The following is an 18,161-nucleotide window of genomic DNA, read 5'->3' as shown; positions in this document are numbered from 1 at the left end:
AGATTGTCTGTTTCTTATATAGCAAAACCAGCTCCACTAGAAATAAAACCTTTGCCTGAATGGGAAGAATTGCAAGCCCCGGTTAGATCTCCCATCACCAGAAGCTTTGCACGAGAGTAAGTTTCTTAGATTTTTCCATTCAGATTAATTGTTTTTGTTGACTAGGGTGTTAATAAATGTGTGTACGTCTGTAATATCTTTTTTAGCCAGTGTAATATAAATGGAGGTTTCCTTTGGTGTGTGTATGTGTGTATGCTTGTGTGCATTGAAACAGTGTGTCCTTAAGAATTTTTTGTTTTGTAATATTAAATATGAGAGACTGTATATAACCAAAAAATGTGACTCTAGTAAACTTGAATGAAAGTTTCAGCTCTAATATGCTTATTTTTGTTGTTTACCAGGAGGTTTAAAATATTCAAGATGTATTGTTTGTAAAATAATTCCTGGTAATTAGCTCCTCCAGGTTTCCCATGTCTCCCAGACCGGATTCAGTTCATAGCACAACTTCCAGCAGTGACTCGCACGACAGTGAAGAGAATTATGTATCCATGAATCCAAATCAGTCCACTGAAGACCCAGTATGTAAAATCTACATCTTAACTACTCTCTTCCTGTGCAGTCCTCACTTTTAAGTCATGCAAGCACAGATCCTTCCACTCAACGTCACTCCCTATATACTTCTAGATCAAAATAATAATTTAAAAAATCCCTTTAGAAAAACTGTAATTTTGGCAAGATCTCACTGAAGAAGTTAAAAGCACAAACGTATATAAAGAGAATAGTTAGTATACATATCTATTGAACAAAGGAGTTCAATACATGCCTTGTTTTTCCTCTTCACTAGAAACTCTTTGTTCTTTGTAATTGCTCATCTTGGGCTGTGCACGAGTTCAGTATTAAAACACCAATGGAAATAAGTTATCTTAGAACCTCTGAGACCTGCTTAAAAATCTTTATTAAAAGAACCTCTTCCAAGAAATGTGGAAGGAATGGTGTGGGGGAAGACTATTATTTGTTGTATACATTCTATAAAAACTGAGCTATGTATAATTTTAGTAGGCTTTTTTCAGAAAAGAGTTTAGAAGGGGTCTTTGTGTATTGAATATCTGTATTTTTTTTATCCTTTGGGGAATAATTTGCTCAGATAATAAAGTTTCACATATTCGGCATGCAGCACAGTAAGTGAAAAGCTAGTTAGGAATAGCTAATCATGGGTGCTGTGTTTTTTCTTTGGTTGGAAAGGAAGGAGAGAGAAAAGGAAGAGCCAATAATAGTATTTTAAAGTAAGAGAGTAGCAGCAGACCTCGGTCTAAACTAAAATGTGGTCCAGAATAGCCCTAAAGCGCTGGACGGAAACCTGTGTCTTGAGCTCAGCCTTTTTTTAGTGTAGTTCAATGTGTTCACCACATTTTTATGGCTTGGGCTCTTACAGCAGCATTTTTTATCTTTAAAGCACTATGAGAGACCTTCTTTGGGGAGGAGGGCCTGTCTAGTACCCTTTTTGTTCTGTTCGTTTGTCTGCCTCTTTATTTGGCATGTGCTAGCCCATTTCACTACACCCCTAGATTCTCTTCCTCTCGCAGTGCTGCTTGCTTCCCTATCCCTTGCTACTCCGGATGCCCTCTCCGATCTCCCCCAATCTCCCTCCCCTCCAGCTCACCATTGCTGCCTCTGGATACTGCCTCTGAGGTCCCTCTGAGCAAGCCTCTCCTGCTGACTTCTCAGCGGCAGCTCTGACTCGGTGCGAGCTCCTGAGCCTGCAGAGCATCCTGGTTTGAGCTCTGTACGATGTCTGACCTGCCGGCAGTGCAGGCGTGCTTCCCCCCTGAAGTGCGCTTCAGCAGTGGGGAGCCAGTGATGTAAAAACTTAGCCCCTCTCTTGCAAGAGGCATTGGTAAGTAATCGGTAGCGTCCCCTTTTACGGATGCAAGAAACATCCCATTTTACACAAAGGTTTAGAATCACCTATGCCCACAGTTCTCACTGCACCAGAATCAAATGGGGGATTACTGTTGATTCTTACAATGCCACTTCAGGGATTTAATGTCACTGCCAAGATGGTATAATTAATATCACAGCTCAGAGAGCTTGTCATTACTGTCTTCTGTTTGCTTGCACCGTTCATTCTTCAAGGTTGTTCTCTACAGATTTCCTTTCATTTTCATTTTCACATATTTAAAGTTTGTTTTATAACGCCTATGTTCTGCTTGTCTAGTTTATTTGAATTAACAGACTGGTTTTGTTTGAAGAGTAGTAGCTTTTTTTCATTTATGCTGGAAATGTCGATACAGAATCTGATTTTTGTATGTTAAATATGCAGAAATTTGTTTAGAGAATTTGGGCAACAAAAAATGAACTTTGTGTCAGTTGTTTGCATTTGTTCTTCTTAGCACTTAATATTAAATGAGTTGGATGATACAGATATAATGGATAACTTCAATTTTAAAAGCCCATCCCATCAAGCTTTTAACCCATGAAATATTTTATTTCCTAGAGAAATGTTTCCAGATACCTTAAGGCCTTTGTTTTAAAATGTGCCAATTACATAGATGTTTTGGAAATTTTTATTTGTTCCAACTGCATCTTAGAAAGGAGTCCATGCGTTTTCATCTTTTTCTGTCTTCAGCTTCAAAGCATCTTGTTTGGACATGTCATACTTCTGTTTTATTAAATAAAATCAGCAATATTCTGCTTTTTCTTTCAAGTTGCTGTCAGCCTTACCCTTCTGTCTTTCCTTCTGTCTTCCTCTTCATTTTTTGCTGACTGCTGCCCTCTGTCTTCCTTTTTTTCTTTATCTTTTAGAGATGAGTCCTTCTATTGTACTGTTCCTATAACACCTGTTAAGAGGGAGGGATCAGGCTGGGAGAGGACAGAGGAGGTGAGGTTGTAAAAGTCTGGGCTAATTGAAATTTAGGTATATACAATGCAACTTCAGTTCAGGCAGCGCTACACAAATTCTCCAAAGTTTTAATCTTTTGGTCTTATCACTTGAATAATACTTTTTGATTTTCAGCTTAATCATGATGGCTTTTGAATAAAATGTAAAATTTTCATTTGAAATTTTGCTACTATTGTAAGGCTGAAATTCTTGTAAGGTATTTAACAGCAATTTAAGGGAATAAAGTTTGTAATTCAGTAATGCTAAATTTCAAATGTAACAACTTCATTTAAAAAGAACAAGCCACACTCCATTCTTATTTCATTATATGGAAGGGACATAGGTGGAAGGTACAGATGGGTTTGGTGACAACCTCAAATCTGGGGGGGTTGGTTTGGGGGTTCTTCTTTCCCCCACTGGCTTTCAACTCTGTCCCAGTTGTAACTTAGACTATATCCCCTCGTTATACAATGCTGATAAAATTGGCATTGTTTAGCTGATTGCAAGAGCTCTTAGTCAATTCTTCAACCTTTAATATTTTGGCAGTTTATAATAAGCATATTTGATAATGTAGATCATCAACATGGACTTTGTAGCTGAAGTTATTTATACTATAATTTCAGAATTTGTTTGGAAGCAACAGTCTTGATGGAGGAAACAGCCCTATGGTAAAACCTAAAGGAGATAAACAAGTAGAATATTTAGATCTGGATCTGGACTCGGGAAAATCTACCCCACCTCGTAAGGTAAGCAAATCTTCAACTCTTACATTTCTGCTATCATGAGTTTAAAATTTCTTCACAAGTAGTTGCTGGGAAAGAGGGACCTTCCAGCAAGATCATCTTAATTAGCTGGTAAAAGGGTCAGTTGGGGAGATTGCGTCAGACCTTTAGGGAAACCTGTGCTTGTTCTGTATCTGCTTGGGACACCTGCTTACTTTTTGTTGTTAATTTATTTTTAAAATGTTTTTCACTCTCCTTTGCCTTTCCCAGAAAAAAAGCAGTGGTTCGGGCAGCAGCGTGGCAGATGAAAGAGTTGATTACGTTGTGGTCGACCAGCAGAAAACGCTAGCGCTGAAGAGCACTCGAGAGGCATGGACTGATGGGAGACAGTCTACGGAATCTGAAACACCTACGAAAAGCGTGAAGTGAAAAAACTGCTTTATCTTCAAAGAACAGAAAGGAATGAATTTTGAAGAATTACAGAACCACAATGGCAGTGTTGTTCGACTGTACAGTACCTGATTCACTGGTGTGTGAATAGGCTCTTGACTGACTAGGATGGAAGCCAAAGGACGCTTTGAATATATCAAAGGAATTTTAAGATCATAAATTAGCTCTGTGGTCTCTGGAAAAATTGTAACCTGTAAATAACATGTAAAATAGTATCGCTTAGCTTTCAGAAACCTTTTGTTCTGTAGTTAACACATTTGTAGTATTACCATGTTTATGCACTTTTTCAGTTACGATGTTGGTTCAGGTATTCCCAGTTAGTGTACTTCAACACCTAATTTGTCTGGAGAATATTTTTTTTCTTACACTACTCTTCCTTACAATTTTAGGTTAATTAAGCTACATGTAGATACAGAAATTAATATTTGAACGTCATTTTAACAATTTAAAATTGATTTTTGCCGAAATACTTTCACAATTGAATAATCTACTTGAAACGCCAAGAGACAACAGTTAGTTGCATACTTGTTTATATTTAATACATGCAAGATGATTTGGAAGTCTACAGGTTACCTTCCTAACAAAAATTGCTGTGAGTTAATAATAATGAACTGTACTGGGTTTAGACCTACAACCCTGGCTTCTATGTTAGTTGTTAGTGGTGGAACTTGTATTATATTTTATTAATGACAGTGTTCTGTGTTCAACGGGTGAAGATTCTGCAGGGTGGGATCTTACACTTTTGAAGACTGAGTAATTAAATATCAAGTAAGGCTGCAAACCACTGATGGCATGCAGTAATATTGTGATCTCACACTTTATTAACAAGAAATAACCTTTATATTACTTACAGAAGGTAGAGTAAATAAATCAGGTACGTACCAAGCACTACTGTGCTAATACACTGATCAGGTTTAGACAATGAGCTTTGGTTTTGTACTATTTAGAAGTTTTAATGTCAGTTTTCAGTTCGAGATTAATGGGACAGTTTGACATTCACTGTTTGTAGTACTAGCAAAATACTGTGATTTTGAATTAGACATTAATTCAAATGGAAATACTATGTTTTGACACCATAGTGCCCTTCTTATGATCTCTGTTTTACTTTAATCTTCTGCTTGGCCTTATATTTAAATCCCTATGCAACCAATATTTTATATCTCTGTTTTTAAAAATTAGATAATATACTTAAATGATCCCCTTGTAAACCACTTGTTGTTCTTTCCTGGTACAGGATTTTAAGCTCTGTATACTGTGATCCTTTATTTTACTATGCCAGTTCCAAATAATAATCTGCCTTGGTTTAGAAACAGTTTTTTGTTATTTGGAAGAAGATAGAGTTCTTTAAATACATGAATGAGCTCGGTCTAGATAGAAAACCTACTAACACCTCTTTTTTTTTTTTTTTTTTTTACACAAACACCCTCAAGGAAGCAGTTGGTTTTATTTTCCCACCCCATTGTTTTATTTTGCCCAGGTCATTTAACAGCTGAGCACAAAGCTGTGTTGTTTTCCGGCACGTTGGCCTTAGTACTGTGCCTAATCTACCCTTGGTTGTTTCTCTCCCCTCACAGCCACAATCTACAGTATGTAAATTATCTTATTCTTAACAAAGGTTCTCTTTAAATTAGTAATATTTTGATGCTTTGAATGTTCATTAAAAAAAAAAAAAAACAAAAAACAAAAACTAAACACAATGCATTTTGAAGTGAATTTTAAATAAATCAAGTTGTTCAGTTTTGATGTGTAAACTCTGTCCTGTGAAACAGCAAACTCACGTTAATGCCTCTATGAAGGTGCTTAGATACCGACCACGCTTCCTCAAAATTGTAAATTACCTCTTAGTACCTCTCAAAAAAATGTGCAGCTAAAACAACTTTCAAAATGAGTCTTTGATTTAAAATACTGCATCAAGCAGCTATAAATAATCTGAATTCCCAGTCTTCCAGGAGCCAGAAGTAGTGATGTGAGAGGGGACCTTGATGGCTCAATCAAATGTAGGTCAAATCCATAAAGATTCTGGAGCTATAGCTCAACTCTGCATCTGTAGTCTTCCCATCCAATAATAAGCTCTTCTTCACTGGTGCTACAGCTGAAGCACCCATCAGCATAGTGAATACTCAGGAACTAATGTAATGATAGTTTTGCTCTAGGACACTAGCTTTAAGCGCTTTATCAGTGCAATGACAGCAGCGCAGTTCATTGCTGATGTGCCTGTTATTCGTCAACAGATGTGGTTAGATGATCTCTTCACTCTTTGTCCTATATAATTGTTTTGGTGCTTGACAATGGGGAGCAGAATCCATACTGTGAACTCCCGCACTCATATGTGCACCCAAGGAGTACCATGATCTTGGAATATTTCAAACTTGTGTTTCTTTATTCTCTCAATAGACAGCATAATTTGAGGGAGAAAGTTTGGAAGGGCTGCTTCTCTTTTACCTAGCCCAAATCCATCTGTCCTTGAAACATTTATCAACTATGCAACTATGTATTATTTTTAAAACTTTGTGGTTTTGTTTTTGAGGGGTAATGCTTATATTAGATCTCTACTGTTGTGAGCATCTCTAATAGTGAAGTATAAGTGCCTAAAAGAATCTGTTTCCTAGGCTGCCCTCTGTCATTGAGATAGTGACACAAGTGGTTTTGCTCTAAGTTTGCTGATATTAGTCTTTGGTTAACAGAGTACACTTACTCTTTCTTAATTTTAAATTTGGAAGTGCTCACAATGTTAATTGTTGTTATGGTTGAGGATCCATTCTTTGTTTCTAGGCTTTTTCCCTTCCTGCTATTAAGGAAAACAGCAGGTCTCAGCCTGTACAGACAGTATAATATTTTCTAAGTAGTAGTCTAAAATTTCTCTATAATTGGATTTCTAAGCTGTTTTCTCCTCCTAATTTGAGTAACACATTTTCTCTACTTACATGTCATCCAAACTATATTCAGAATCAGAGCCATATTATTAATTCTGGATGATACAGATCATTTTCACCTATAGAGTGGGGCTTCATGCTGCAGGTCTGTTTGAGCTCTTGGATAATCTAAGGATGTGAATATTAAATTGAAAATGTGAATCCTAAAACTTTAGGTGGTAGAAAGAAAGCTAGACTGATGTTAGCCTTCTGTAAATTTGAGGTACTAGCTTTGTGACGACACTAGTTAGGAGGGATGGGTGCTGTTGGAAACTCCAGTAGCGTTCGGTGCAGAAGTAGTTTGAGTGTCGGTTGGCAAACTCAAAGTTCTGAAAAAGAACTTACCTGTTCTTTTTCAAACAGGTAAGTTTTCTTGTTTTGCTAAAACAGTACACTGCCATTTGTGCATATAGTTTTCATTGCTGTATGTGTCGTTAACAAGAGTAATTTTAAACTGCAAATATATGTGTGGTAGGTCTGGTAAAAATGTACAAAATCTTGCTTGCAAAAATCAAAAGAAAAACTCAGTGTCTTGTGCACCAGGGTTGACTCTAAAGATGGTTTGGTCTCACTTCATGCTATAATCTGAACAAGTGTTACCTGCTAAGTACTAATGGCCACACTTGTACACAGTGACATAATCACCATTTCCTCATGAAGTGCAGGTGCAAACACGGCTGTTCCGTACTGCTGAAGATTTGTAAACTGACATTGAAAAAGATGACAGATATAAATGTCATCATTAGCCTTTTATACAGGGATTTGTGTTTATGTAAAAAGAAATAATTAACAGTCCATTCACGTAAGGCAGTTGTGACATAGTGCCACACAAAGGGCGTACAGGCAAATTACAATCTGCCGTTTTAATTAACTAATTTAGAATTCATTGCTCCCTGTAGCTAAATAGGGAGTGATGGGCAGCTCTATAGCTTTCACATTGCACTAGGAGCTAAGGAAGATTTTGACTGCAGTGAAATTTAACCTTAGCTATTACTGACTGCAGCAGTCAATTAATAAATATTGTAGTCTTGCAAAAACTACTTTGGAAACTTCGCAGCCGCGGACAAACCTTCCTTTCCCTCCTTTACTATAGAGTTTTGTGTCATGAAAAGCCAAAGGATATTTATTCACTCAAGAAAAAGGTATTGCTGTACAATATCAGTGTGCAATTTTAGAAAGCAATAATACCACTTAATCTGTTTGGGTATTTTACACCGCCCACTCTTATGAAGCTGAGGACTATCCACAGGTGAACTTAAATTTGGAGTTTATCTTCCATATTTCTTGCATCTGCTCTTCATCTCTGTGTATTGCACCAAACACCACTTCTTAAGGTTCATTTCTTGTTTTCTGTCTTATTACATGGGAATACTAATGTGGTCTGTGACCACAGAAAGGAGTGTTTGTCCAGCAATTAGTGTAATAAATGTTCCACAAAAACATTGAGTTGATTGGGTGTAGATGAACAAAATGCCAAGTTGTGAGGTTTCTGTTTGACTTCTTGTTTTAACTGAACAAGCAGTTTGGGTACAGGCCTCAACCTGATGAGGTGCAGAGTGGAACAAAAAGGAAAGGTGTTTGAGATCTTATGAACAATGTAGTTGACATTATAAGTATCCCAGTGTATGTTTATGGTTCAGCATCCTTGACATTAATTTTCTCTAACAAAAGTGGAAGAATAGCAGGTATTGGATGCAGGACAGGCTGAAAGGCTTTTGTCATCTCGTCGTTAAACAGAGCTACACTGTTCTGATACCACTGGGTTTATTTTAAGATGGTCTTTAAAAGAAAATTCCCATGTTTTATTTGAAAGGGATGATCTGTTTGCTTCAACATTTTTATTAGCTGAAATGTATAGTTGTGCAATCTGCTGTATACACACGTAACTTAGGAAATGCTGAACATTTTGCTAAAACCACTTTGCAAAATAAGTATCTCACTGTGAGGCCCAGTTTAGTAAGGCAGTAAAATTATCAGTTTCTAAACCACAAGGCAGGAGCCAAGGCTTCTGTGCTTAAGAACAAAAAGCAAACGTTAGGAATGCTTACTAATTTTGAAATATTTTGATTTATTCTGGTAAAATGGAATAGAAAAAAATTCCATACAGTTTAGAACGTAAAATAACAAAGTTGTTAAAATGGAGACTCTCAATTTTTTCTTGCAGTTATAAAATCAGCATTTGTAGTAGTCATTGTGATACACTCTTGATTCTTAGAGGATCCATCGCTGTGGCCAAGCCTTTTCCTATATCTGCAATGAAACAAAAAGAAAATGTGTCACGTTGATTTGTGAAAGGCCACTTGTTCTAGTATAAGTAGATGCTATAAAATGCTGTTTGAGGTTATTTTGGGTTGGTGCCGGCAGCTACTTGTGCGTATGTGAAGCTTGCACAGCATATACCCAGATGACTCGATTTTACTTCTGGGAGGGTGTGGAGCCAGTCTGCTGATGATATTTAAAATACAAAGCAATACAAAGCACGTAAAGGTGCATATTGTTTAGGGATATGATTTAGTAGTGGACAGGTACAGTTGGACTTTATGATCTCAAAGGTCTTATCCAACCTAGAGATTCTATGAAAGTAGAACCAGGCTTAGTATTACTTTTAGAATTGACTGAGTACTTAAGTATGAAATAAAATTATTTATTTGGAAAAATAAAAGTCTCAGTGGGGCATCTCAGTATTTTATTCAAGTTTAGCTGTTCTTTACCTATCTGTAACTAGGATCCATAGGATCATAATAATTATGTTCATAGGATCCATAATCTCTAGTTAGGCATGGAGCTGCATGTTTAACAAGCACTAAGGGTAACAGAGTTGCTTGTTCCCCGATCATACAAATTCACTGTATGATCTTTTATAAACAGACTTTAGGGTTCAAGGCACTGGTGTATCCTGTTTAAGTAAGTGAAATTCCAAGAACTTTTCTAAAATAACTTCATTTCTGCTAAGGTAAGTAAATATAAGTTTAGGAACCAAATTACAAAAATTCTGGTTTGTGTTTTAACTGCTTTTTTTCATGTAGAAGTGAAAGAAGTGCTGATCCTAAAGAAAATGTTGCTCTTAGCTCAATATGAGGGAGCACAGAGTAGACTTGGCCATTAAAGAACTTTTTAAAATAAGAAAAAAGTGAAGGAGCCAACCAGGACCAGGATTTAGCCTCTGACCTGCCTTGCAGTGAGCTTCCTTCTCCTTGTGACTGCAGCTATCCCAGATTCCAGCGCTCAGCTTAGAATTGGAAACAGAAATTCTGTGGCCAGTGCCAGAGAGGCACCAACGAGCTCTGGAAAGGTGGAACGCTTAAAGAATATATATATATAAATATAAAGAATATATATATATATATATATGAAGAATATATATATAAAAAAGGAATATATATTTATAAAAAGAATATATAGTTGAAGCAATAATGTAGTTTTGGAGAGGGTTGATGGGTGGTGGGTTTGTTTCCCTCTTGTCTAAGGAGTAGGATAAAATTTAGGATTGGAATGCAAGTACACTTGGTACTAGCTGGGCAGCAACTTGCTGTGAATTTAATGAACTCCCATTTTTTGTAGTGGTACCTGTGGTCTCTGATCTTTGTACCTTGCATTTGGAGTACCAGGAAGGGGAGAGGGCCATCTCTAAAAGTATCAGATTAAGGACCAGAAAATGTTGGCCCCCACTCTTTCTCCAGCCAGCCATCCGAGCTACCCTGGGATACAGTCCCCTCTCAAAATGCTTTGGCAAGAAGCTGAACAGGTGCTGATTTATGGTCAGGTCTGGTCTTAAGCTGTGAGATGGTTTTGGGCAAGCTTATTCCAGACCTAGCTTTGTGACAATGCGCTTCATGGTGTGTGCCTGGCCACACGTTCATTAGTAGTTTCAACATTTTTTTCCCAGGTTTAGGGATAAATTTCCAGTTGATAGTTCTAAGATCTATCTTGAGGTTTTCTTTTAGTAGGTGCATTGCATAGAAAGATGGAAACTTAAACAAGCAGTTACTGTTCTGTAAATGCGATGAATTTCTGCTTTTAAAAAAGCCACAAAACCAAAACAAAAACCATAACCAACCACCAAAAAAGCCCAAAACCCCACCATTTAGAGAACCCTCCAAAAAAAGAAAACTTTATTTCAACTGCATATCTTTATTTAGTATCTCCTATTTATAGGTATGACTATATTCAGGTAAACCACAGCCGTGTAGACCTTTTCTGTTTCCTACAGAAAGCATCCTGTCTGAACAGCATCAGTTCTGTTGTCAGGGGCTTTCTGCCCAGGGCTGATGAAATAACTTTGCCTGGACAACTCCCTTGTGGTCAGATACTTCTCTAAAACTATCGGTTCTGTACATATTATCTGTCAGGTTTTTCTTTTCTTTGCAGTTTTTCTTCCCCATGCATCATAATGATCTGAATACATGCTGTTATGTTTTCTCTCAATACACTTAGTTTTTGAAGTCTTACTTCCATTTCTTTTGTCTTTCTGACATGTTTTTCCCCCCCCAAATATTCTGTTTAATTAAAGGAGGTTTGAAAAAGAATTAGTTTTATAATAGCTGCTCTGTTTTTTCATGAGTAAGTGGAAGGTTTTTTTAACGTATCAAATAATCTCTACTGTTATTCAGAATAATCACTAATGCAGAAAGGCATTCAGATAATGTATACAAACCAGTCACTCAAAAGAAGTGAATACAGCCTAATATAAAATGTGTATTCATGTCTAATACTAAGGACTAGGAAAATACATATGGCACAAAGCAAGCATAGTCTACCACACACATAAGAACACACCATTTTTGCAATAAGAACTATATCAAAAGCCCCTGTTTGTCCTATTTAGTCTGATACTATAGTTACAGGGAAGAAGGGGACAGATATTTGTTAATGAGAGTCAAGTGTCTAAGTGTTTTTCAAACTCTTTCACTTGTATTTGCCTTTAAATTCCAGGGGGAAAGATTTAGATTTGACATTAAGAAGAAATTCTTCACGGTGAGGGTGGTGAGGCACTGGCACAGGTTGCCCAGGGAAGTTAGGGATGCCCCATCCCTGGAGGTGTTCAAGGCCAGGTTGGATGGGGCCTTGGGCAGCCTGATACAGTGGGAGGTGTCTCTGCCCATTGTAGGGGGTTTGGAGCTGGATGATCTTTAAGGTGCCTTCCAACCCAAACCATTCTATGATTTGCTTAAATACCTGAACGCTATGGGGGAAATTGGCCCAGGTCTCAACAAAGAAGAAATGAAGCAGCATAAGAATGGCAAGAAAACCATGGAAAATAGATGAAGATGCTCTGGCAGAGGCTTTGATCTAGCAATTTTAAGTGTACAGGCTGTGGATATGTAGAATCCACTAGAACAATTACTTTCAGGTGTAAAATTACAGATGCAGTTCAAACAGAAACATTAAAGTATTAAGTCTTGCTTAGGAAAACTCTTTTTCAGATAGGGATAAATCTATCAGTGAAGTCCAGGATTATATCGAATTTCTTAAAATCCTTTTTTGCTCTAAGAATGACAGCACCAGGAGGAAGTCGAGTGGCTTAACTGCAGTGCCAATAGATGGAGGAAGTGACTTTGGCAACGGAGCCTCCCTCCTTGCTTGCATTGTCTCACTCTGCTTGCCAGGCCATGTGGTGAGAAGTGAACTTCACGGGTGTAAGGAAACAGGGTCAAGGGAGAACCTCATCACTGAGAGGGAGAGGAATATGGAGTTTTAAAAAGGGAAGGATCTACATGTAATGAAGAGTGTTTTGTGTAAAATATTTTATCTAAAAAAAAAAAAAGTATTTTACATATTAAAAAACACACGTATTTTTGCATTTTGCTTGAGCCTTTTCAGTCACAGCCACATGCAAATGAAACCTAAAAGCATGTTATTTATTCTGGGTTTCTTTTGCGAGAGTGCTGCTTGTTGCAGAACCTTCATTCTTCAAGTGAAAAACCTTCAAGGGTGTCTGTAACAAGTACCAGCAGCTGACACTATATAGGACTGGTTTTTAGCATGGGTCAAGTTTTTTGATCAAAGGGCTTGTTTTAAACTGGACACAGGCAGAGCCTGACATGCTACATGGAAGTGTTGCTGTTCCCAAATTTTCATTGGTTTGGTTTTGCAAATCTGAAAGCTTTTTCATCTTCACATCACTATTTTCGTAGTCTGCTTTTAAAGATGAACCTAAACCACGGTAGGCTTACAAACATACATTGCAGTTTGTTTAAGCACAGCAGATGAACTCAGTTGTGTTTATTTTGTATGAAAATTAATCTTACTAGGATAGTTACACTGTAACTTGAACAACTTCAACATCACCTTCACAGTATTCAAAATTAAAGACCACATGGGTAGAAATCTATACTTAAGTGTGGTAAGTATAAAACAATGTTTCCATTGCATTAAAGAAGTCTACTGAAATTAATGTATAGTATCCTTTTCATGTGTTGATTTTTTTCCTTTTTACAGTGAAAATCAGTGTGTTATGAGTTATGATAAAAGGGCTAGAAAAAGTGGCAGTGTCTGATCTCAGTGGTGTAGTATTTAGCTTTTGCATTTTACACTAAATTCTAAAAAACAACAGAACTCCTCAAGATCTGATGCAAACCAGGCTCCCTTCCCTCTCCTACCTTCTTGAATCCTAATGACTGCCATATGTCTGATGGTGTGACCACAAACAACTCTTTCATTCCTTTCATTTCCCAAACTTTGGGAAGACTTACAGTGTTGATACATGTGCAGCAGCGCCTATTAGCATAATTGCTGCAGAGCTAATAGTATCATTTAGAGTTGCTCTTGTGGTATTTCAATTTCTTGTTTTACAAGAAGTCATCTAAAGAATATTAATTAAAGTTGTGATTACACAACTGAGCAACAAAATTGAAAGACATGTCGCCTGAGAGATTTGACAAAAATCTGTAATTAAAATATTCTTTACTAACTTCATAAGCATGTTAATAATTACTTGTCTCTACAATTTAGTACTGGCTGCAGGAGGATTTTTTGCCTTATTGTGCATTTGACCATATGTTGGTGTTTAGCACATTAGTAACCCCTGTCATGAGCTTCTTTATGCCTCTGGTTGCTTTTAATTTAAGGCCTCCATATTCAGGCTCTATATGGAGTGTTATGATTTTGTGTGTTCGTGAGCATCTTCATGCTGACTTGGAAAGTTTTCTTTCCTGCTCTAGTTGTGGTTGTTTTGGCTCTTTGTTTTGGTTGTTGGTTTTTTTTTGGGCTTTTTTTCTTCCAATAGATAATTTTTTTTTAATGATGCCTGCCCTCTATACCTGTTGAAGTCTAACACCTTGCTTTATTTTTGCCTCTACCTAAACCTTTTCCTCTGAGCATGGCAGACATTTCTGTAACTCTTTCTGCTGTTTCACAGCATTGTTCTTTTTATTCAGAAATAGTTTGTTCAAAATTCTTTACTTTTAGTGATGTTGGTCTTCTGCAGTGATATAGGGCCCACAGCAACTTCAAGTGAGTAATACTGAATAATGAAATAATGGATGAGTTAAGATTTTTGTTGAGAAGTGAATCATCTATTTAGAAACATTTGGGCTTATAAAACTGTATTTCATTACTATCCTGTTATGGTTATCCAAAAATACTCGCATGATGTTGCAGGTTGCGTACAACTGCAAGACCTTTTTTTATTCCCCAACATCTGATGTAGGGGGAGAAGATATTTTGTTTCTATTGTTAATACCGGGTTTTGACTAGGAATATATTTTACCCACATTTGTGGATGAAATATTTTGGGCTGGTATTTTCTTGCATATTAAATTCAAAATTTAAGCAAAAATTATTCTATCACTATGGTAAAGGTTGAGTTCCTTAGAAGTAAGGGAAGTCAAGAAGCTAAATCAGCAGCCCGAAAGGGAAAGAAAAACAATTTTGAACTAGAGATGAATGACATCATGTTAGTCTTTTATGATACCAGGCATTCAAGTATCTCACCACCCAATGTCATGGTGCTGGTTTATTTTGCTGGATGGCTAAGGATCAATGAGATTTGGATGGAGGTGGTGCTTCCCTCCCTTTTGCCCTCACTAACTTCTTTCACTCTCTCCATCAAAACTGATCTTAGACAGTAATTTTAGCCTGATGATAAAAAAAATGGTGTCAAAGGTGCTGAAACGTCCACACCTTTCTTCCCAAATACCTGAAGTGCCTTCACAAGGCACTTCTACTCCTCTTTTCTTCACCTGTGACCCTCCATGTCTGGTTTAGTTTGAGTGCTTTGTGGGGGGAGACTAAAGAGTGCAAAATGGGGAGGGTGGCTTTATTCCCACCCTTGCCTGCAGTCCACAGCAGGCAGACAGCACTGCATCATCTGAAGCAACTCTAGAAGAGGAGAGGGGGCAGAAGCTGAGGCAGAGCAGACTACAACTGGACACAAGACTATGCTGGAATAGTATAGGTGGCTAAATTAATAAACTTTAGTATAATTTGCTGCTGCATATATTTAAAAGTTAAAACTTTCTCCCTGAAGGCAGAGAAAAGCAAAGCTTGGGGACTGGGTTTTCATCTGTGTTAAGAGACAAGAAGAAACAGGGAGAAAATACGTAGATTTGTTATTGAGAAATCCTGTTGCAGGAAAATTGAATTTTTTCTGGGAAGTTATCCTTCCGAGTAGTTTTGGCAGAAATGGAGTGACACAATCTTCTGGATATCTCAAAAAAAATTTAAAGGATGTCTTTAGAAAACAAAGGAATGAGGAGTTGTAATGATCATTGCAGATGATCTCAGTTCAGCTGCAACCTTCACAGTTACAATAGTTTCTCAGGACATGGGAGACAGCTTCACAAACCTGTGCTCGCTGGCTGCAGCTACATGAACACCATTTGTGAGGGCAGACATACCTACAAATGTAGCAGATCTGCAGGAGCACATTTGTAGAGCATTTCAGTTGATGTGGAGTACACAGCTGCCCATAGCGTGTGCTATTCAGGGGACTTTTCTTTCTGCTCAGGTCTTGGTCCTTTGGACTCAGCCTCTGTGCTCTGGTAGGTGGTACCTGGCAGGGTAAGTGGGGTGTGATCAATGAGGAGCACTCCTCCCTAAGTGAAAGTCATGCAAATGTAGATGTGCTCAGTTCTCCTGAAGCAGGGTCTGCAGCCCAAGATGGCTTCAAGCCAGGAGCAGACACTACATATTATTGAACTGGTCAGTAAAACTGTACTTTGAAACCTTTCCCAGGCTCCTTCATCCATATAAAGTGAGGGAAGGTGCCTTGAGCCATTTCCTGCAGTATCTTTTTTGGTGAGTGTTCAAATCCCTCTATTCAACATTCACTCTATCCTGCTGGAGAGATGTTCTATTAGATTGTTTTTATGGAGACCTGCCATTTAATAGCAGGGGTGTCCTCCTCCTTCCATTTTATTTTGAAAGGCGCACCATAAGCATACCACTTACATTTTAGTAACAAACCTTCCTGCCCTTGTAAGCACAGCAGCATTGTGATGTTAATTTTTTAGTGTGTGTTTCACAGATATATATACACACACACTTGCATATACACCTTTTTTCCAAAGACACACCTTTTTGTTTTTCCCTTGCAGCTTATCATAGAATCATTAAGGTTAGAAAAGGCCTCGAATATCATTGAGTTCAACTATCAGCCCAACACCACTGTGGCTACTACACCATGTCCCAAAGTACCATATCTACATGTTTTTAGAACACCTCCAGGAATGGTGACTCCACCACTTGCACAGGCAGCCTGTTCCAGTGCTTGACCACTCTTTCAGTTAAAAAATTATTCCAATCTAAACCTCCCCTGAAGCAACTTGAGGCCATTTCCTCTCACCCTATCACCTGTTACTTGGGAAAAGAGACCAACACCCACCTCTGCACAACCTCCTTTCAGGTAGCTGTAAAGAGTGACAAGGTCTCCCCTCAGCCTCCTGCAGACTAAACAACCCCAGGTCCCTCAGCTCTTCCTCATAGGACTTCTGCTCCAGACCATTCACTAGCTTTATTGCTCTTCTCTGGACATGCTCTGGTACCTCAATGTCCTTCTAGTGAGGGGGCCACAGCATGGCCACCTGCTTTATTTACAAGCCACTATTGCTCAAACCAGGCTGGCACAGTTCTGGAGTGGTAAGCTCAGCTGCAGGACCTCTGCCTCATCCAGAAGGACCTGGACAAGCTGGAGCAGTGAGCCTGTGAGAACCTAATGAGGTTCAAGAGGGCCAAGTGCAAGGTCCTACACCTGGATCGGGGCAATCTGTGGTTTCAATTCAGGATGGTGGATGATGTGATTGAGAACAGCCCTGCAGAGAAGGACTTGGGGGTGCTGGTTGAGGAGAAGCTTGACATGAACCCACAATGTGCGCTCGTAGCCCAGAAGGCCAAATGTATCCTAGGTCACATCAAAAGGAGCATGGCCAGCAGGGCGAGGGAAGGGATTCTGCCCCTGTTACTCTCTTGTGCGACCTCATCTGGAGTACTCTGTCCAGTTCTGGAATCCCCAACATACGAAGGACAGGGAACTGTTGGAATGGGTCCAGAGGAGGGCTACAAAGATGATCAGAGGGCTGGAGCACCTCCCATACCAGGACAGGCTGAGAGAGCTGGGGTTGTTCAGCCTGGAAAAGAGGCAGCTTTGAGAAGATCTTATAGCGACCTTCCAGTACCTGAAAGGGCTACAAGAAAGCTGGGGAGGGACTTTTTACAAGGATACAGAGTGATAGCACAAGGGTCAATGGGTATAAACTGGAGAGGGGCAGATTTAGACTAGACATAAGGAAGAATTTCTTCACGATGAGAGTGGTGAGGCACTGGCACAGGTTGCCCAGGGAAGCTGTGGCTGCCCCATCCCTGGAGGTGTTCAAGGCCAGGTTGGATGACGTTTTGAGCAGCCTGATCCAGTGGGAGGTGTCCCTGCCCTCGGGAGCGGGGTTGGAACTAGATGATCCTTAAGGTCCCTTCCAACCCAAAACATTCCATGATTCTCAAGCGACTCTGAAGGTTTAGTGGCTTCAAAACACAACAGCTCCCACCTCTTCGCCCGTTGGTGCCGGCGGCCCTTTGTGCCGTATCCCATGTCCCCCCGCTCGGGCACCGCCCCCGCTGCCGCCGGGGCTCTCGCGAGAGCGCGGGGCCGGCTCTGTTCCTGGTTGGCGGGCGCCCGCCGGGGAAGCCGGGTGGCAGCGGCGACAGGGCCTGCACCGGGCTCAGCTCCGCAAACGGACTCGGCTCTGCGAGCGGGCTCGGCCCTGC

The 18,161-nt window shown here is 39.1% G+C and overlaps 1 protein-coding gene and 1 long non-coding RNA gene across 13 annotated transcripts in view; one reads left to right on the top strand and one right to left on the bottom strand.

Moving 5' to 3' along the window:
- GAB1 (GRB2 associated binding protein 1) overlaps positions 1-5,674 on the top strand; it is a 101,676-nt gene extending 96,002 nt beyond the window's left edge. For 3 of the 12 annotated variants that reach the window (XM_054064657.1, XM_054064652.1, XM_054064658.1), the window contains exons 9-12: positions 23-116; positions 455-578; positions 3,502-3,624; positions 3,871-5,448. In XM_054064657.1, coding sequence (XP_053920632.1) covers positions 23-116; positions 455-578; positions 3,502-3,624; positions 3,871-4,029 — 500 coding nt within the window. In that variant the 3' untranslated portion in view covers positions 4,030-5,448. Of the gene's footprint in view, positions 1-22; positions 117-454; positions 579-2,802; positions 2,879-3,501; positions 3,625-3,870 lie in introns of all 12 variants that reach the window. The other 9 variants (XM_054064649.1, XM_054064655.1, XM_054064654.1 and 6 more) reach the window with 9 other exon arrangements.
- A 3,426-nt stretch (positions 5,675-9,100) lies between these two features.
- LOC128851985 (uncharacterized) lies at positions 9,101-17,992 on the bottom strand. The gene is made up of 3 exons (XR_008449565.1): positions 17,942-17,992; positions 15,800-15,954; positions 9,101-9,212 (listed from the first exon to the last, which is right to left on the bottom strand). It is a non-coding gene; the product is annotated as an uncharacterized LOC128851985 (long non-coding RNA).
- Positions 17,993-18,161: the final 169 nt, after the last annotated feature.

Source organism: Cuculus canorus, chromosome 4 (assembly GCF_017976375.1).
Source record: "Cuculus canorus isolate bCucCan1 chromosome 4, bCucCan1.pri, whole genome shotgun sequence".
Classification (NCBI taxonomy): domain Eukaryota; kingdom Metazoa; phylum Chordata; class Aves; order Cuculiformes; family Cuculidae; genus Cuculus; species Cuculus canorus.
Note: the sequence above shows the minus strand (reverse complement) of the source record. Positions and strands in the feature narration are given on the sequence as shown.